At 47.8% G+C, this 17,325-nt stretch overlaps 1 protein-coding gene across 1 annotated transcript in view; it reads left to right on the forward strand.

Moving 5' to 3' along the window:
• Positions 1-15,299, forward strand: part of PYROXD1 (pyridine nucleotide-disulphide oxidoreductase domain 1) — a 32,781-nt gene extending 17,482 nt beyond the window's left edge. The window contains exons 7-12 of the mRNA XM_038765414.1: positions 390-490; positions 5,032-5,161; positions 8,868-8,980; positions 10,374-10,496; positions 13,521-13,658; positions 14,704-15,299. Of these exons, the coding sequence (XP_038621342.1) occupies positions 390-490; positions 5,032-5,161; positions 8,868-8,980; positions 10,374-10,496; positions 13,521-13,658; positions 14,704-14,952 (854 nt within the window). The 3' untranslated portion in view covers positions 14,953-15,299. The remainder of the gene's footprint in view (positions 1-389; positions 491-5,031; positions 5,162-8,867; positions 8,981-10,373; positions 10,497-13,520; positions 13,659-14,703) is intronic.
• Positions 15,300-17,325: the final 2,026 nt, after the last annotated feature.

The following is a 17,325-nucleotide window of genomic DNA, read 5'->3' on the forward strand; positions in this document are numbered from 1 at the left end:
GACAATAATAGTAGTAATAATAATAATAATGCTGGTATTTGTGAAGCGCTTACTCTGTGTGCCAGGCGCTCTACTAAGCGCCAGGGTAGATACAAGCAAATCAATCTGGACACAGTCCCTGTCCCATGTGGCACTCACAGTCTCTATCCCTATTTTATGGATGAGGTAACTGAGGCCTAGAGAAAAGAAGTGACTTGTCCAAAGTCACACAGCAAAGTGGCAGAGCGGGGATTAGAACGCATGACCTCCAGGCTCCCAGGCCAGTGCTATATTCACTATGCCTTGCTTTCTAACTCCCTTGTTTCAGGAACTGGAAGAAAAGAAAAGGTCAGGGATGAGACTTCAACATGCCCCTTTTGAATTGAATTTTTCTAACTCCTTCGTTTCAGAAAGTGCAAGAGAAGAGAAGGTCAGGGATGAGACTGATGCCGTAGGAAGTGCTCTAGGACCCGACTGGCACGAAGGCCTAAATCTCAAAGGGACAAAGCAGGTGAGCTTTCATCTCTGACTAGGTAGACCTGGATCTGATCCCCGTTCTGCCACTTGTTCATTCATTGTCCTATTTATTGAGCGCTAACTATGTGCAGAGGACTGTACTAAGAAGCACTTGGAAAGTACAATTCAGCAACAAGTAGAGACAATCCCTGCCCACAACGAGCTCAAGGTCTAGAAGGGGGGGAGACAAACATCAAAACAAGTAAACAGGCATCAATAGCATCAATATAAATAAATAAAATTAGAGATATATGCATATCATTCATAAAATAAATAGAATTATAAATATGTACATATATGCACACAAGTGCTGTGGGGCAGGGAAGGGGTAGAGCAGAAGGAGGGAGTCTGGGCAATGGGGCGGGGGGAGCAAAGGAAAAGGGGGCTTAGTCTGGGAAGGCCTCCTGGAGGAGGTGAGCCTTTAGTAGGGCTTTGAAGGGAGGAAGAGAGCTAGTTTGGCAGATGCGAGGAGGGAGGGCATTCCAGGCCAGGGGAAGGACGTGGGCTGGGGTTCAATGGCAGGACAGGTCAGAACGAGGCCCAGTGAGGAGGTTAGCAGCAGCAGAGGAGCGGAGGGTGCAGGCTGGGCTGGAGAAGGAGAGAAGAGAGGTGAGGTAGGAGAGGGCAAGGTGATGGAGAGCTTTGAAGCCAATAGTGAGGAGTTTTTCCTTGATTCACAGGTTGATAGGCAACTGCGTGTGACCTTGGCCAAGTCACATCACTTCTCCATTCCTCAGTTCCCTCATCTGTAAAATGGGAATTAAGACTGTGATCCCCATGTGGGACTTGGACTGTGTCCAACCTGATTAGTTTGTGTCTACCCCAGTACCTAGTGTAGTGCCTGGCACATAGTAAGCACTACCTCTAGACGGTAAGCTCTTTGTGGGCAGGAAATGTGTCTGTTTATTGTTATAGTGTACTCTCCCAAGCGCTCAGTACAGTGTTCTGCTCACAGTAAGCGCTCGATAAATTCAATTGACTGACTTAACAAGTACCATTAAAAAAGAATGGGGTTGGAAATCGTGTCTACCAACTCTATCATACTGTTCTTTCCCCAGTGTTTAGTACAGTGGTCTGTACACAGTAAGCTCTCAATAATAATTATGGTATTTGTTAAGCACTTACTTTGTTCCAGGCACTGTACTAAGCACTGGGGTGGATAGCAGCAAATCAGGTTGGACACAGTCCCTGTTCCACGTGGGGCTCACAGTTTCAATCCCCATTTTACAGATAAGGTAACAGGCCCAGAGGAAGTGAAATGATTTGCCCAAGGTCACCCAGAAGGCAAGTGGCAAAACCAGGCCCGGGCTCTATCCATTACGCCGTGATTAAGAAAATGTGTGTGTGTGTGTGTGTGTGTGTGTGATAATGAATGAATGAATGAATGAATGGTAGTAATGGTAGTAAGCAGCTTCTATTTTAACAGGTTAAGCCCAAGGGCTCTTACAGGGTCATCCTTTGAGAGTGAGTTGTTTTCACCCTAAATTCGACATTTAACCTTTGTGCTCCAACATCAGACCATTAGTGAGTCAGTCTGTCATTTATGGAGCATCTGCTCTGGGACAAGAACTGGGAAGAGTGCAAAAGAGATGGAACACAATACCCCTGCCCTCAAGGGACTAACAGTCTAGGCAGTGTGGGCAGCAGCATGCCCTGAGAGGGTAAAGCCTAGGCCTGAGAGCCAGAGGTCCTGGGTTCTAATCCCACCTCCGCCACTCCCCTGCTGGTTGACTTGGAGCAAATCACTTCACTTGTCTGTGCCGCAGTTTTCCTCAGCTACAAAACAGGGGTTCAGTATCTGTTCTCTCTCCTATTTTGTCTGTGAGCCCCTTGTGGGAAAGAGTCCGTATTTGGCTCTAATAATAATAATAATGGCATTTATTAAGCACTTGCTATGTACAAAGCACTGTTCCAAGCACTGGGGAGGTTACAAGGTGATCAGGTTGTCCCACGTGGGGCTCACAGTCTTAATTCCTATTTTACAGATGAGGCATCTGAGGCACAGAGAAGTTAAGTGACTTGCCCAAAGTCACACAGCTGACAAGTGGCAGAGCCAGGATTTGAACCCATGACCTCTGACTCTAAAGCTCGTGCTCTTTCCACTGAGCCACGCTGCTTCCCTGAGCAGCGTACCCCAGCACTTAGAATGTGCTTTACACATAGTAAGCCCCTAACAATAAACCTAAATAGATATATTTGCCCTGTGTGTTCAAAGACACTGCTAACAGTGAAATTTAGTTTTGTTTTGGGGGTTTCTTTTTTATAGCTTTTAAGTGCTTACACTGTTCCAGGCACTGTACTAACACTGGAGTAGATACAAGCTAATCAAATTGGACACAGTCCATGTCCCACAAGTGGAGCACACAAGTCTTAATCCTCATTTTACAAATGAGATAATAATAATAATGAAGGCATTTATTAAGCGCTCACTATGTGCAAAGCACTGTTCTAAGCGCTGAGGAGGTAACAAGGTGATCAGGTTGTCCCACAGGGGGCTCACAGTCTTAATCCCCGTTCTACAGATGAGGTAACTGAGGCATAGAGAAGTGAAGCGACTTGCCCAAGGTCACACAGCATACAAGTGGTGGAGTGGGGATTAGAACCCAGGTCCTCTGAGTCCCGGGCCCGGGTTCTATCCACACTGCTTCCCATGAAAGTTCCCATGAAACTTCCCATGAAAGTTCACCAGTCCCCCTCGTCCCCCTCTCCATCCCCCCATCTTACCTCCTTCCCTTCCCCACAGCATCTGTATATGTGGATATATGTTTGTACATATTTATTTCTCTATTTTACTTGCACATATCTATTCTATTTATTTTATTTTCTTGGTATGTTTGGTTTTGCTCTCTGTCTCCCCCTTTTAGACTGTGAGCCCACTATTGGGTAGGGACTGTCTCTATATGTTGCCAACTTGTACTTCCCAAGCGCTTAGTACAGTGCTCTGCACACAGTAAGCGCTCAATAAATACGATTGATGATTGATGACCAGTGAGTGTGTGTGTGTGTGTGTGTCTGAAAAGACCAATCCAGGACCCACATTCCCAGCCACATTGGGCACACCAAAAGTCCCTTGTTGTGTTGTGCTAAATGTTGACGCCACCTGCCACTGTTTTCTCTTTTGCCTCCTTGTCGTTTTCCATGTGAGCAATCAAAATACAGATAGGCTTAAATGAAATGCAAATAGAGGAAAAGAATGTGAGTATTAATAGAATCTGTAATCAATCAATCCATCAGTGGTATTTATTGAGTGCTTACTTTGTGAAGAGCACTATACTAAGCACTCAGGAGACTGACTACAGTACAACAGAGTTGGCAGTTACCTGCCCACTAGCAGCTTACATTCTAGAGAGGGAGACAGACACTAATATAAATAAATATAAAACAGGAACATAAATGCTAAGGAGGGTTGTAGGAATTTAACTTCCGAGTTGCTTGTAATCGCACCATATTTTATAAGAATAGAATGAAGAAAGTGAAAATGTGTTTTATGTTTGGTGTTTTGATATATGGTTGTACATATTTATTACTCTGTTTATTGATTGATTTATTTTACTTGTACATATCTATTCTATTTATTTTATTTTGTTGGTATGTTTGGTTTTGTTCTCTGTCTCCCCCTTCTAGACTGTGAGCCCACTGTTGGGTAGGGACTGCCTCTATATGTTGCCAACTTGGACTTCCCAGGCGCTTAGTACAGTGTTCTGCACACAGTAAGCGCTCAATAAATGCGATTGATTGATTGATTGATGGGTTAATAATAATAATTATAATGATACTTGGTCAAACTCTTACTAAGTGGCAAGCACTGTTCTAAAAGGTTAGATAGATACAAGTTGATGAGGTTAGACACAGTCCCTGTCCCATGTGGGGCTCACAGTATTAGTCCCCATCTTACAGATGTGCTAACCAAGGCATAGAGAAGTTAATTGACATGCTCAAGGTCACAGAGCAGACAAATGGTAGAGCAGAGATTAGAACCCAGCTCCTTCTGACTCCCAGGCCTGTGCTCTATCTACTGAGCCATGCTATCATTTTTTATATTCCCACCTCACAGAACATCTACATGTTAACATGGTGTGGATTTTTTTTTTTAATTCTTCATAAACTGCCTGTAGTTCGTGCCACTGCTTCCACTCTGCTCCAGAAATTCAACTATGTTTCAAGGCCAATAAAAAGAAAATCAGACAAGGGGTAAACATCTATTTACATAATGACAATGAAGAACCCAAATGGCTCCTGAAATTTGTTTGAGTTTTACCACTTTACATAACCTGGCATTCAGAAAAGTGTGCGGAACTCAGTCCATTTTGAACAGCTCTCCGAAGTGCTTCGTATCAGGATCGAAAGCAGTTACCCCTTTCCTGCTTCAACTCACAAAGATATTTCATTCACTTTATCACTTGTAATGCTCATAGCGAGGACAATTTGATTTTCTTTAAGCAAGCATTTCAGTCAATAATCTTGAGTTTTACAAGTAAAAAGGCAGATGTTCATTCCTGTAAGTGAATGTTACATTAATTAACAATTCCCTTTTAGTTTTCTCGTAAGGTTCACATCGAAACAAACTGTGAAATCCAAAAAGTCTACCTTCAGGAAGAATTTCAGCAGTCGAAAAAAGAAATCTCAGCTTCCCTGTGGGACAACGAAGCTGAAGAAACTGATAAAGGTAAATATCAGAACAAGGAAAATTTTGAGAAATAATGAAAGATCTGTTGTAGGCTAAAGGAAAAAGGGATTCTTATTTGAAGCAAAAATATTTTGAAAGGAAATCATGTAGTAATGGTAATAATCATTGTGGCATTTTGTATACTTAGTACTCGTTTAGAGAGAGACTCACATGGGCTAATCAAGTAGCAGGAGCCTGGAAGTCCAAGGACCTTGGTTCTAGTCCCGGCTCCGCCACACGTCAACAGTGTGACCTTGGGGAAGTCACTTCACTTCTCTGTGCCTCACTTCCCTGCAAAATTCATTCAATCGTATTTATTGAGCACTTACTGTATGCAGAGCACTGTACTAAGCGCTTGGAAGTACAAGTTGGCAACATATAGAGGCGGTCCCTACCCAACAGTGGGTTCACAGTCTAGAAGGGGGAGACAGACAACGAAACAAAACGTATTAACAAAATAAAATAAATAGAATAAATATGTACAAATAAAATAGAGTAATAAATACGTACCTCCCGGTCCGAACAGATCTCCGAGTTCCTGAGCAATAATTCCCAACTGGACTTGGTGGGAGCCCTTGTCCCCTCCCTCTGTAGTCATTCATTCAATCACATTTATTTATTGAGCGCTTACTATGTGCTGAGCACTGCACTAAGCGCTGCCCAGGACAGAGGATAAGACAGTATTTACCCCGACTCTTAGGAAATAGGATTTGAGCCACAGTGATAATCCCTCTCTTTTCCCTTGAGCATTCCTTTTCACCTAGGCTCTCAAAGAGTTTTGCAAAATGGGGATTAAGAGTGTGAATCCCACATGGGACGTGGATTGGGTCCAACCTGATTAGCTTGCGTCGACCCCAGTGCATAGTACAGTGCTTGCCACATAGTAACTGCTTAACAAATACCATAACATATTCATTATAAAGAAATAAATTACAGATATGGACATATCTATCCCTCGGTCCGCCCCTTCCAGAGCAGAGGGGAGGGTCATGGAGTTTTCCGAGAAGTTTCCCATTCTTCACAAGGAAGCAGGAGAGGAGGGGCAGGCAGTGTCAAGGGTGGTGGGGTGGCTATCCCGCCGCCCCCGCCGCCTGTCTTGATCCGTGAGAAAACAGCATGACCTAAGGGGAAAAGCCCAGGCCTAGGAGTCAAAGGACCTGGGTTCTAAACCCAACTCTGCCACATACCGCTGTGTGACCTTGGGCAAGTCACTTCACTTGTGTGGGCCTCAGTTCCTTCATCTGCAGAATGGGGATTCAATCCCTGTTCTCCCTTCTGTTTAGTCTGTGAGTCCCATGTGGGACCTGATGATCTTGTATCTAGCCCAGTGCTTAGTACAGTGCCTGGCACATAGTAAGATGCTTAACAAATACCACAATCATTATTATTATGATGGTTATTATTATCCCGGCGACCTGTATCTGGTCACAACAGTTGACCTTTCAGGTACATTGTGAGCCTGAACTTTCCTCTTGCAAAGAGCTATTGCATCTTGCCTCAACTTTCAGCTCTACATCTTACCTACAGTCCCGCTTTTTATCTTAAATCCGTCTTTTCCACCTGGCCTTCTGCCTTACATTCTCGACCTCGATTGGGGTCATAAGGGATCCGACACCTGTAGCCCCTTCCCCCATCACCTTTTCGACTGAAGTCGTTGTCTCCAGAGACACGGAGCGCTGTGCTGAACGCTGGAGTATATACGATAGAAGCTGACCAGACTCAGTCCCTGTCCCATTGATCACAGATTGTGCACTTAGAAATGATCTTTGTAGAGAAGCAGCATGGCCTAGTGGATAGAGCCCGGGAGTCAGAAGGACCTGGGTTCGAATCCCGACTCCACCACTTGTCTGCTCTGTCACCTTGGGCAAGTCACTTCACTTCTCTGTCCCTCTTATCTGTAAAATGGGGATTAAGACTGTGAACCTTACGTGGGACAGGGACTGTGTCCAACCCAAATATCCGTTATCTACTCCAGAGCTTAAAACAGTTTTCTAGACTTTTGTGCACAGGGATTGTCTCTGTTTGTTGCTGAATTGTACTCCCCAAGCGCGTAGTACAGTGCCCTGCACACAGTAAGCACTCATTGAATATGATTGAGTGAATGAACAGTGCCTGGCACATAGCACTAAACCAGTACCACAGTTATTACTGCTACTACTACTGATTGGGAAACAGCCTGGCCTAGTGGATAGAGCAAGGGCCAGAGATTCAGAAGGATCTGGGTTTTAATCCTATCTCCTCCACTTGTCAGCTGTGTGACCTCAGGCAAACCACTTCACTTCTCTGTGCCTCAGTTATCTCATCTGTCAAATGGGGATTAAGGCTGTGAGCCCCATGTGGGACAGGGACGGTGTCCGACCCGATTCACTTATATTCCCCCCCAGCGCTTAGTACAGTGCCTGGCACATAGTAAGCCCTTAACAAATACCATCGTCACCACTACCACGGATGCTACTGATACTGCTACTACTGCTAAATCTGCTACTACTACTCCTGCTAATGCTACTACAACTGTTAATACTGTCACTACTGCTAATCCTGCTGCTACTGCTACTTCTACAACTACTACTACTAAAATAACGATCCCTCAGAGCACCCAGATCGTTCAGAGCAGTGCCTGTGGTTCAGCGGAGAAGAGTTGGGTTGGGGGTTGACAGGGGCCTGGGCCAGGAGTGTCATCATAGTGGTCCCCCCTAATAAATAATAATTATGGTACGTGTTAAGTACTTATTATGTGCCAGGCACTGTACTAAGTGCTGGGGTGTGAACAAGCAAATTGGGTTGGACACAGTCCCTGTCCCATGTGGGGCTCTCAGTCTCACAGAAGCAGCGTGGCTCAGTGGAAAGAGCCCGGGCTTTGGAGTCAGAGGTCATGGGTTCAAATCCCAGCTCCTGCCAATTGTCAGCTGTGTGACTTTGGGAAAGTCACTTAACTTCTCTGGGCCTCAGTTACCTCATCTGTAAAACGGGGGTTAAGAATGTGAGCCCCCTGTGGGACAACCTGATTGCCTTGTAACCTCCCCAGCGCTTAGAACAGTGCTCTGCACATAGTAAGTGCTTAATAAATGCCATCAAAAAAAAAAATTAAAGCTCAGTTCCTGTATATATGTATATATGTTTGTACATATTTATTACTCTATTTATTTATTTTACTTGTACATATCTATTCTATTTATTTTATTTTGTTAGTATGTTTGGTTTGGTTCTCTGTCTCCCCCTTTTAGACTGTGAGCCCACTGTTGGGTAGGGACTGTCTCTATATGTTGCCAACTTGTACTTCCCAAGTGCTTAGTACAGTGCTGTGCACACAGTAAGCGCTCAATAAATACGATTGATGATGATGATGATCAATCCCCATTTTGCAAATGAGGTAACTGAGGCCCAGTGAAGTGACTTGCCCAGGGTCACACAGTAGACGGGGGTAGATCTGGGATTAGGGCCCAAGACCTTCTGACACCCAAGCCCAGGCTCTAGCCATGCGGCCATGCTCCTTCTCACCAGCGGTCCCAAGGAAGGTGCCCGCTTCACCCCAGGGTGGAATGGGGCTTGTGAAAGTGCGAAATTGGGGTGCCCAATTTCAGCTGCAGACCAGTCTATCAGAGTAACTAAAGCCCCGATTCCCCGCGTTCCTGGAGGTCCTCACGGCCTGCAGGAACCCAAACCGCCCACCTCCGCCCCCGTGCAGCCTCCATTTTCCCATTTTCAGATGCGTGGCCTGTGTTCGTGGAATTAACCAACGGGAAGGTGTTTGGCTGCGACTTCATCGTCAGCGCGACAGGGGTGGTGCCCAACACCAAACCTTTCCTCGATGGCAATGACGTAAGGGGGAGTTGGGTTCGAATCCATTCTTCCAACCCAGGGGAGGGCATTTTACCTGCCAGATTTCTGTGCGTTCAGGCTGGCTGGGGAGGAATGATAATAATAATAATAATAATAATGGCATTTATTAAGCTCTTACTATTTGCAAAGCACTGTTCTAAACACTGATAATAATGATGCTGGCATTTGTTAAGCGCTCACTATGTGCCAAGCACTGTTCTAAGCACTGGGATGAATACAGGGTAATCAGGTTGTCCCACGTGGGGCTCACACTTTTAATCCCCATCTTACAGATGAGGTAACTGAGGCACAGAGAAGTTAAGTGACTTCCCTAAGGTCACACAGCAGACATGTGGCGGAACCGGTATTAGAACCCACTTCCTCTGATGCCCAAGCCTGTGCTCTTGCCCCTTGGCTGAATGATCTGTGCAGGTGGGCAAGCCCTCCCTCGACTCCCTCATTCGTTCATTTATTCTGTCATATTTATTGAGCGCTTACTGTGTGCAGAGCACTGTACTAAGTGCTTGGAAAGTACAATTCGGCAACAGATAGAGACAATCCCTACCCAGTGGGCTCACAGTTTAGAAGTGGAGAGACAGACATCAAAACAAGTTAACAGGCAACAATAGCATCAATATAAATATATACACATCATTAATAAAAAGAATAATTATGTACATATATACACAAGTGCGGTGGGGGGTGGGGGCGTAGAGCAGAGGGAGGGAGTAAGGGCGATTGGGAGGGGAGGAGCAACAGAGGAAAAGGGCTCAGTCTGGGAAGGCCTTTTGGAGGAAAGTTTTCAGTCGGGCTTTGAAGTGGGGAAGAGTGATTGTTTGGATTTGAGGAGGGAGGGCGTTTCAGGCCAGAGGTAGGATGTGGGCCAGGGATCAAAAGTGGTACAGCCCCACATGAGCCCCATGTGGGACATGGACTGTCGCCAACCCGATTAGCTTGGATCAACTCCACCCCTTAGTACAGTGCCTGGCACATCGTAAGCGCTCAACAAATGCCATTTAAGAAAAAAGAGAGAGGAGGCAGCAGGAGACAAGCCTTGAAGAGACTTTTCCTGAAAAGTGTAATTTGTTCTTATTTACCAAGTGCTTTTCCCTTTCCACCCGTGAGTGGAAGTTGAGTGGATAAATTGGGTTCGATTCCCCCAACTTGACCATGCCTCCGGTTCTGCCAGAAGGCCTGTTTTGGCCCCCTGTTTTGGCTCGAGTTCGCTGCCGGAGTCGGGGCACTTTCTTCTGACTATGGGCATCTGTGTGGGCCCGGGGGCGGTGGAAAAAAACGGTCGGCTGCGGGTGCTAGGTGGCCCGGCCTTGGGTCCCTCCGGGAGCCAGCCCCAGAGGGGATCCCTCCCTCAGCAGCCTCTGGGGCCGGGGTTCAGTTTGCCCTAGGAGCGGACGGAGGGCTGACGGTGGATGACCACATGCACACGTCACTGCCCGACATCTACGCGGCGGGGGACATCTGCACGGCGACGTGGCCGCCCAGCCCGTTCTGGCAGCAGGTAGGTCAAGGGGCCGGCCGGCTACCCCCTCGATCGGTCCATCGGTCCTCCCAGCTCTGAGCCGCTTACCAGGGAGTCACCGGCATCATCATCATCATCAATCGTATTTATTGAGCGCTTACTATGTGCAGAGCACTGTACTAAGCGCTTGGGAAGTACAAATTGGCAACATATAGAGAGAGTCCCTACCCAACAGTGGGCTCACAGTCTAAAAGGGGAAGACAGAGAACAACACCAAACATACTAACAAAATAAAATAAATAGAGTAGATATGTACAAGTAAAATAAATAAATAAATAAATAAATAGAGTAATAAATATGTAGAAACATATATACATATATACAGGTGCTGTGGGGAAGGGAAGGAGGTAAGAGGGGGGGATGGAGAGGGGGAGAGGGGGAGAGGGATCCCACTAGAAGTTAGGAGCTCTGGGATGGCCTCCGGCATCCATCGGGTCTCTCCTGCTCCCCCTCCCCCCGGGCACCCACAGTGCCTGGTGTGTGGCCACCTGAGCCAGGGCAGTGGCTACCCCCATCTGAGGGGCTGGGGGGATGCTGCTACCCCGGGCCCTCCAGAGTGATGGATTGTGGCAGTTTTCCCCCAGTTGTGGGCCTGGAAATAACCCAACTCCTGTCCCAGATTTCCAGCCGGGCCTTTGCCACCTCTCCTCAAGGGGTCGGGACCCTTTCCTCAGTTCATAGTAATAATGATAATAATAATTGGGTATTTGTTCAGCGCTTACTATGTGCCAGGCACTGTATGAAGCAGTGGGGTAGATACAAGCCAAGCGGGTTGGACAAAGTCCCTGCCTCACACGGGGCTCACTGCCTTAACCCCCGTTTTACGAGGAGGGAACTGAGGCACAGAGAAGTGAAGTGACTTGCCCAAGGCCACGCAGCAGATAAGTGGCAGAGCCAGGATTAGAACCCATGATCTTCTAACTCCCAGGACCCTTCTCTATCCACTACACCGTGCTGCTTCCCCTGATGATTCCCCGTGATTTACTAGTGTTACTCATTGCTTAAGTTAGGTGTTCACTTGGTATAAAGTGTGCCTGGAGGAAGTAGGTACTGAATGATAGTCTGCGGGAGGGAGGGAAGGAGGAAGGGAGGGAGAGATGGGGACCTGGTGAGGGAGAACAGACCCAATGGGGAAAGAAACACCACCACAAGAAACTCCCTGAGAGCAGGGACCATAATAATAATAATAATCATTATTGTTATGGTATTGTTAAGAGCTTGCTATGTGCCAGGCACTGTTCTAAGCGCTGTGGTAGATACAAGGTAATCAGGTTGTTCCAAGTGGAGTTCACAGTCTTAATCCCCATTTTATAGATGAGGTAATTGAGGCACAGAGAAGCAAAAGTGACTTGCCCAAGGTCACACAGCAGACATGTGGCGGAGCAGGATTAGAATACCCATCCTCTGACTCCCAAGCCAGTGCTCTTACCACTAGGCCATGCTGCTTTGAGCACTTACTCTATATGTAGAGCACTGTACTAAGCACTTGAGGGAGAACATGACTTCTTCACTTTTGTTTTTCTACCCTGAAGGTTTAGGGAATCAATCAATGTATTTATTGAGCACCTGCTGGATGCCAAGCATTATACTAAGACTTTGGGAGAGGAACTCTAAGCTCTAGACTGTAAGCTAATTGTGGGAAGGGAACATGTCTACCAATTCCGACACACTCTACTCTCCCAAGTGCTTAGTACAGCACTCTGCACACAGTAAGCTATCAATAAATACAATTGATTACTTAAATATGATTGTTTGACCTTAGTAGGTGTGGGTATGAATCTTGCCCTCAAGGAGATTATAATCAAGCAAGGGAGACAGACAGTAAAATAAATTAGGTAGGTGCAAAATCAATGAAGGATCATGATAATGATGAGAAACATCGTAGCTTAGTGTCAGGAGCACAGGCTTGGGAGTTAGAGGTCGTAGGTTCTAATCCCGGCTCCACCACTTATCAGCTGTGTGACTTTGGGCAAGTCATTTAACCTCTCTGCCTCAGTTACCTCATCTGTAAAATGGGGATTATGACCGGGTGCCCACGTGGGACAACTGATTACAGTTGTATTTACACCAGCGCTTAAAACAGTGCTTGGCACATAGTAAGTGCTTAACAAATACCATCATTATCATTATTATTATTCTCTGGGCCTCTGTTACCTCATCTGTCAAATGGGGATTAAGACTGGGAGCCCCAAGACTTGGAATCTAATCCCAGCTCTTCCACTTATCTACTGCATGACCCTGGGCAAGTCACTTCACTTCTCTGGGCCTCAGTTACCTCATCTGTAAAATGGGTATTAAGACTGTGAGCCCCAAGCGGGACAGGGACTGGGTCCAACCTGATTATCTTGAATCCACCCTAATGCTTAGAATAGTGCTTGGCACATAGAAAGTGCTTAACAAATACCGTGATGATCATTATTATTATCATTATTATTATTATTAGCAGGCCCTGGCAGCAGGAGACCACTGGAGCATTTGCGGAATAAGAATAATAATAATAATAATGGCATTTACTAAGCACTTACTTTGTGCAAAGCACTATTCCAAGTGCTAGAGAGGTTACAAGGTGATCAGGTTGTCCCATGGGGGGCTCACAATCTTAATCCCCATTTTACAGATGAGGTAACTGAGGCCCAGAAAATAATAATAATAATAATGATGGTATTTGTTAAGCGCTTACTATATGCCAAGCATTGTTCTAAGCACTGGGGTAGATACAAGGAGATCAGGTTGTCCCATGTGGGGCCAACAGTCTTAATCCCCATTTTACAGATGAGGTAACTGAGGCCCAGAAAAGTTAAGTGACTTGCCCAAAGTCACACAGCTGACAATTGGCGGAGCCGGGATTTGAACCCATGACCTCTGACTCCAAAGCCTGGGATTTTTCCACTGAACCACACTGCAGAACCGTGGGGGAGGAGTAGGCCCCAGCAGCGGGAATGAGCCGGTGATGGGGGGGGGCCACGGGAGGAGGGTCCTGAGTGGGTGGCGGGGATCTTTCAGATGCGGCTGTGGAGCCAGGCCCGGCAGATGGGAGGCTACGCCGCCCGGTGCATGGTAGCCGACAGCTGCGGCCAGGCCATCGACGTGGACTTCGGCTTCGAGCTCTTCGCTCACTTGACCAAGTTTTTTAACTCTAAGGTGAGAGGCGCGTTGTCCCCTGCCACGGGTTCCACGGCCCGGTCAGGGTGGTGAGACTCTTGGAGGGCAAGGGGCCGGCAGGGCCCGGCTCAGGCTCCGCTGTGTCCACAACAAAAATTGGGGCAGCGGGCGTGAATGCCCGGAGGGAGCTTGTCGCCAACAACCAGCTGCCTCCCTCTGCCCCGGAATGGCTGCCCTGAGCCTGGGGGGAGAAGACCACTGGGCAGCTCCCCTGGACCTCCGGACCCCGGGCCCCTCAGTCCAGGGGTTCCTTTGGGACTGGACAGGTGGGTAATCTCTCAGTTCCTTCCAGTCCTGGGCTTCCTCCCCACCCTCCACCCACCCCGCTTTCCTCTTCCCGCCTCCACTGAGCCGGAAGCAACAGCAAATGGAAAGGAATGAAGGGGCGGTCTCAGGCTGGGCTCCTCTTTCTCCTCTTCCCTCCCAACCTGCTTCCCTGCCATCCTCGCTTCTCCCCCGCCATCGCCACTTCTCCTTCTCGCTCCTCCTCCTCCTCCTCTGCTCCTTCACCAATTCCTCCCCCTGCCCTTCCCTCCTCCTCCCATGCCAACCCCATTTCTCCTTCCCCTTTCCCCCTTGAACCCCACAGGAAGCAGGTGAGAGGGAGATGAGGGGAAAGAGAGCTGATGGCACTGGCCAGGACAAGGGAGAGGCAGGACTGTGCTTCACAGTGAGGTGAAAAGCGACTGTAGCCAGTTGTTGGAGTCTTGCCTGCCCATGGGGAACCCCGGGTGCGTATTCGGGGCCCGGGCGGGCCGTCGGCGATCAGCCACAAAGCCCGGGGTTCCCACCGGCCCCCGCCCCCGAGGCCTCCGGGTGGAATGAAGCAGCCTCGGCCCTGGGCGCGCCGTTCCCTGCCTTCTGGTCTCCTCGAGCCTGAGACCGGCTGGAGACATCGGATTCACCTCCACCGTGGGGAGTCCGGGCAGGGGGGCGGCCCGACGGGTCCGCGAGGAAGCCGGAGAGAGAGTTGCGGAGGTTCCCGGTCCCCTCAGGCCCAGATGGTGGCCGCTTCTCCCCACAGGTGGTGTTGCTGGGCAAGTTCAACGCCCAGGGCCTGGGCGCCGACCACGAACTGATGCTCAGGTGCACCAGGGGACACGAATACGTCAAGGTGGTGATGCAGAGGGGCCGCATGGTGGGGGCCCTGCTGATCGGGGAAACGGACTTGGAGGAGACCTTTGAAAACCTCATTCTAAACCAGATGAACCTGTCGGCCTACGGGGAGGATCTGCTCGATCCGAATATTGACATCGAAGATTATTTCGATTAACTACGGAGTCACGAGCGATGGGAACTGAAGCGGAAAAGCACGGGAATGATAATTAGGTGGGACGTGTTCCTCGCAGTTCCGATCAACGGAAGGCATGTCTTTAAAGAGAGGAATGTGGAAATAAAACTGGACATGCCTCAAGAAAATGAACTACCTGTTAATGTGTGCCATGCCCACCGCGGGCCTGTGGCCTGACCAGTCTTGTCCCACGCTGACCTTACTACGTTCGGCTGAAGCTTCTCAGCGCTGGCAAAGCCCTAGAGGAGGGTGGCTGGGCGGGCTCGGGGATCCCCAGTTTAATGACTGAGGGGATGCCATCGGAGAATGGGGGCAAAGGGAGAGCAGCACCCTTCCTCCCACTGCCCGGGGTTCCCCAAGCCGCAGCCACCACCACCTCCTCCTCCTCCTTTTTCCTCCTCCTTCTGTTTCTTCCTCCTTCTCTTCCTCATCCTATTTCCTCCTCCTCCTCCTCCTCCTCCTCTTTGCCTTTCCAGGTCAGGCACACTGTGCCATTGGGCATGAGGGCGAAGGGGCCTCTGGGGCGTGTTCTGGGTCTTTTCCTCCTCGGCCTCTGGTCCTGTCCAATAAGTGGGAGTTGTCCAACTAATTCCAGCTCCTCCACTTGTGTGCTGTGTGACTTTAGGCAAGTCACTTTACTTCTCTGTGCCTCAGTAACCTCATCTGTGAAATGGGGATTAAGAACATGAGCCCCACATGGGGCAGGGACTGTGTCCAACCTGAACCTGATTACCTTGTATCTACCCAGCGCTTAGAACAGTGCTTGGCACATAGTAGGCCTTAAATACCATTATTATTATTATTATTATTATCATTATTATTATTATTATTATTAGCTGATGCTACTGAAAACTTAACCTTTTGTTCCCTGCAGGCTCTGTGGCCATCTTGTCTGTAACATGCCTTTTCTGGAGACCTGCAATCCCCAATCCCTCTCTTGGACAGTTCAGTCAGTGAAAATGCAGTCGCTCTGACTGCCGTCCCTCTTGTTCTAATTTGCCACGGGGTTCTCAGCCAATTGGCCACAGCCTCCTGACGGTTGCTTGGATCCGAGCACTTACTGTGTGCAGAGCACTGTACTAAGCACTTGGGAGAGTAAAATATAACAATATAATAGACGCGCTCCCAGCCCACAATGAAATTTCGTGTAGAGGGGGAGGTAGGCATTAATAGAAATAAATAAATGATGGATATGGACAGAAGTGCTCTGGGGCTGGGAGGGGGAATGAATAAAGGGAGCAAGTCAGGGTGATGCAGAAGGGAGTGGGAGAAGAGGAAAGAAGGACAGTCAGGGAAGGCTTCTTGGAGGAGGTGGGCCTTCAGTAAGGCTTTGAAGAAGGGAGAGTCAAAGAACAAATCAAGCATAAAGATGGGATTAGCTTGCCTTGCTAAACATGGGTTCTAATCCTGGCTCCGCCACTTGTCTGCTGTGTGACCTTGGCCAAGTCGCTTCACTTCTCTGTGCCTCAGTTCCCTCATCTGTAAAACGGGGATTGAGACTGTGAGCCCCACGTGGGACAGGGACTCTATCCAACCCTATTTGCTTGTATCCATCGTAGTGCTTAGTATAGTACCTGGCACATAGTAAGCACGTAATAAATACCATGGTTATTATTAATCTGCTGCCTAGATCTGGGTAAGCAAATCAGGAGAAGCAGATGGGCAGTCTACACCCATCGTACGACCTTGAGCAAGTTACTTCACTTCTCTGTGCCTCAGTTCCCTCATCTGTAAAATGGGGATTGACTGAACCCCATGGGGGTACATGTTGCCAACTTGTACTTCCCAAGCGCTTAGTACAGTGCTCTGCACACTGTAAGTGCTCAATAAATACGATTGATTGATTTTTTGATTGACATGGATTGTGTCCAATCTGATTGGCTTGTATCTGCCCCAGCACTTAGTACAGTGCCTGGCACATAGTAAGCACTTAATACCTTCAAAAAAATTTTAAAAAAATAGACTGTTCCAGGGGGCACCCCAGGACCGAGTTTGATGAGCTCGTTGTGGGCAGAGAATGTGTCCATTTATGGTTATATTGTACTCTCCCAAGCGTTTAGTAGAGTTATTTGCATACAGTAAACACTCAATAAATTTTGTTGTCTGTCTCTCCCTTCTAGACTGTGAGCCCGTTGTTGGGTAGGAACCGTCTCTATATTTTTCCGACTTCTACTTCCCAAGCGTTTGGTACACACAGTAAGCGCTCAATAAATACGATTGAATGAATGAATAAATGGTGAGAGCAGACTGTTTAAGCTATAATAATAATAATAATAATGGCATTTATTAAGCGCTTACTATGTACAAAGCACTGTTCTAAGCGCTGGGGAGGTTACAAGGTGATCAGGTTGTCCC

This window comes from Tachyglossus aculeatus, chromosome 2 (genome assembly GCF_015852505.1).
Source record: "Tachyglossus aculeatus isolate mTacAcu1 chromosome 2, mTacAcu1.pri, whole genome shotgun sequence".
Taxonomy (NCBI): domain Eukaryota; kingdom Metazoa; phylum Chordata; class Mammalia; order Monotremata; family Tachyglossidae; genus Tachyglossus; species Tachyglossus aculeatus.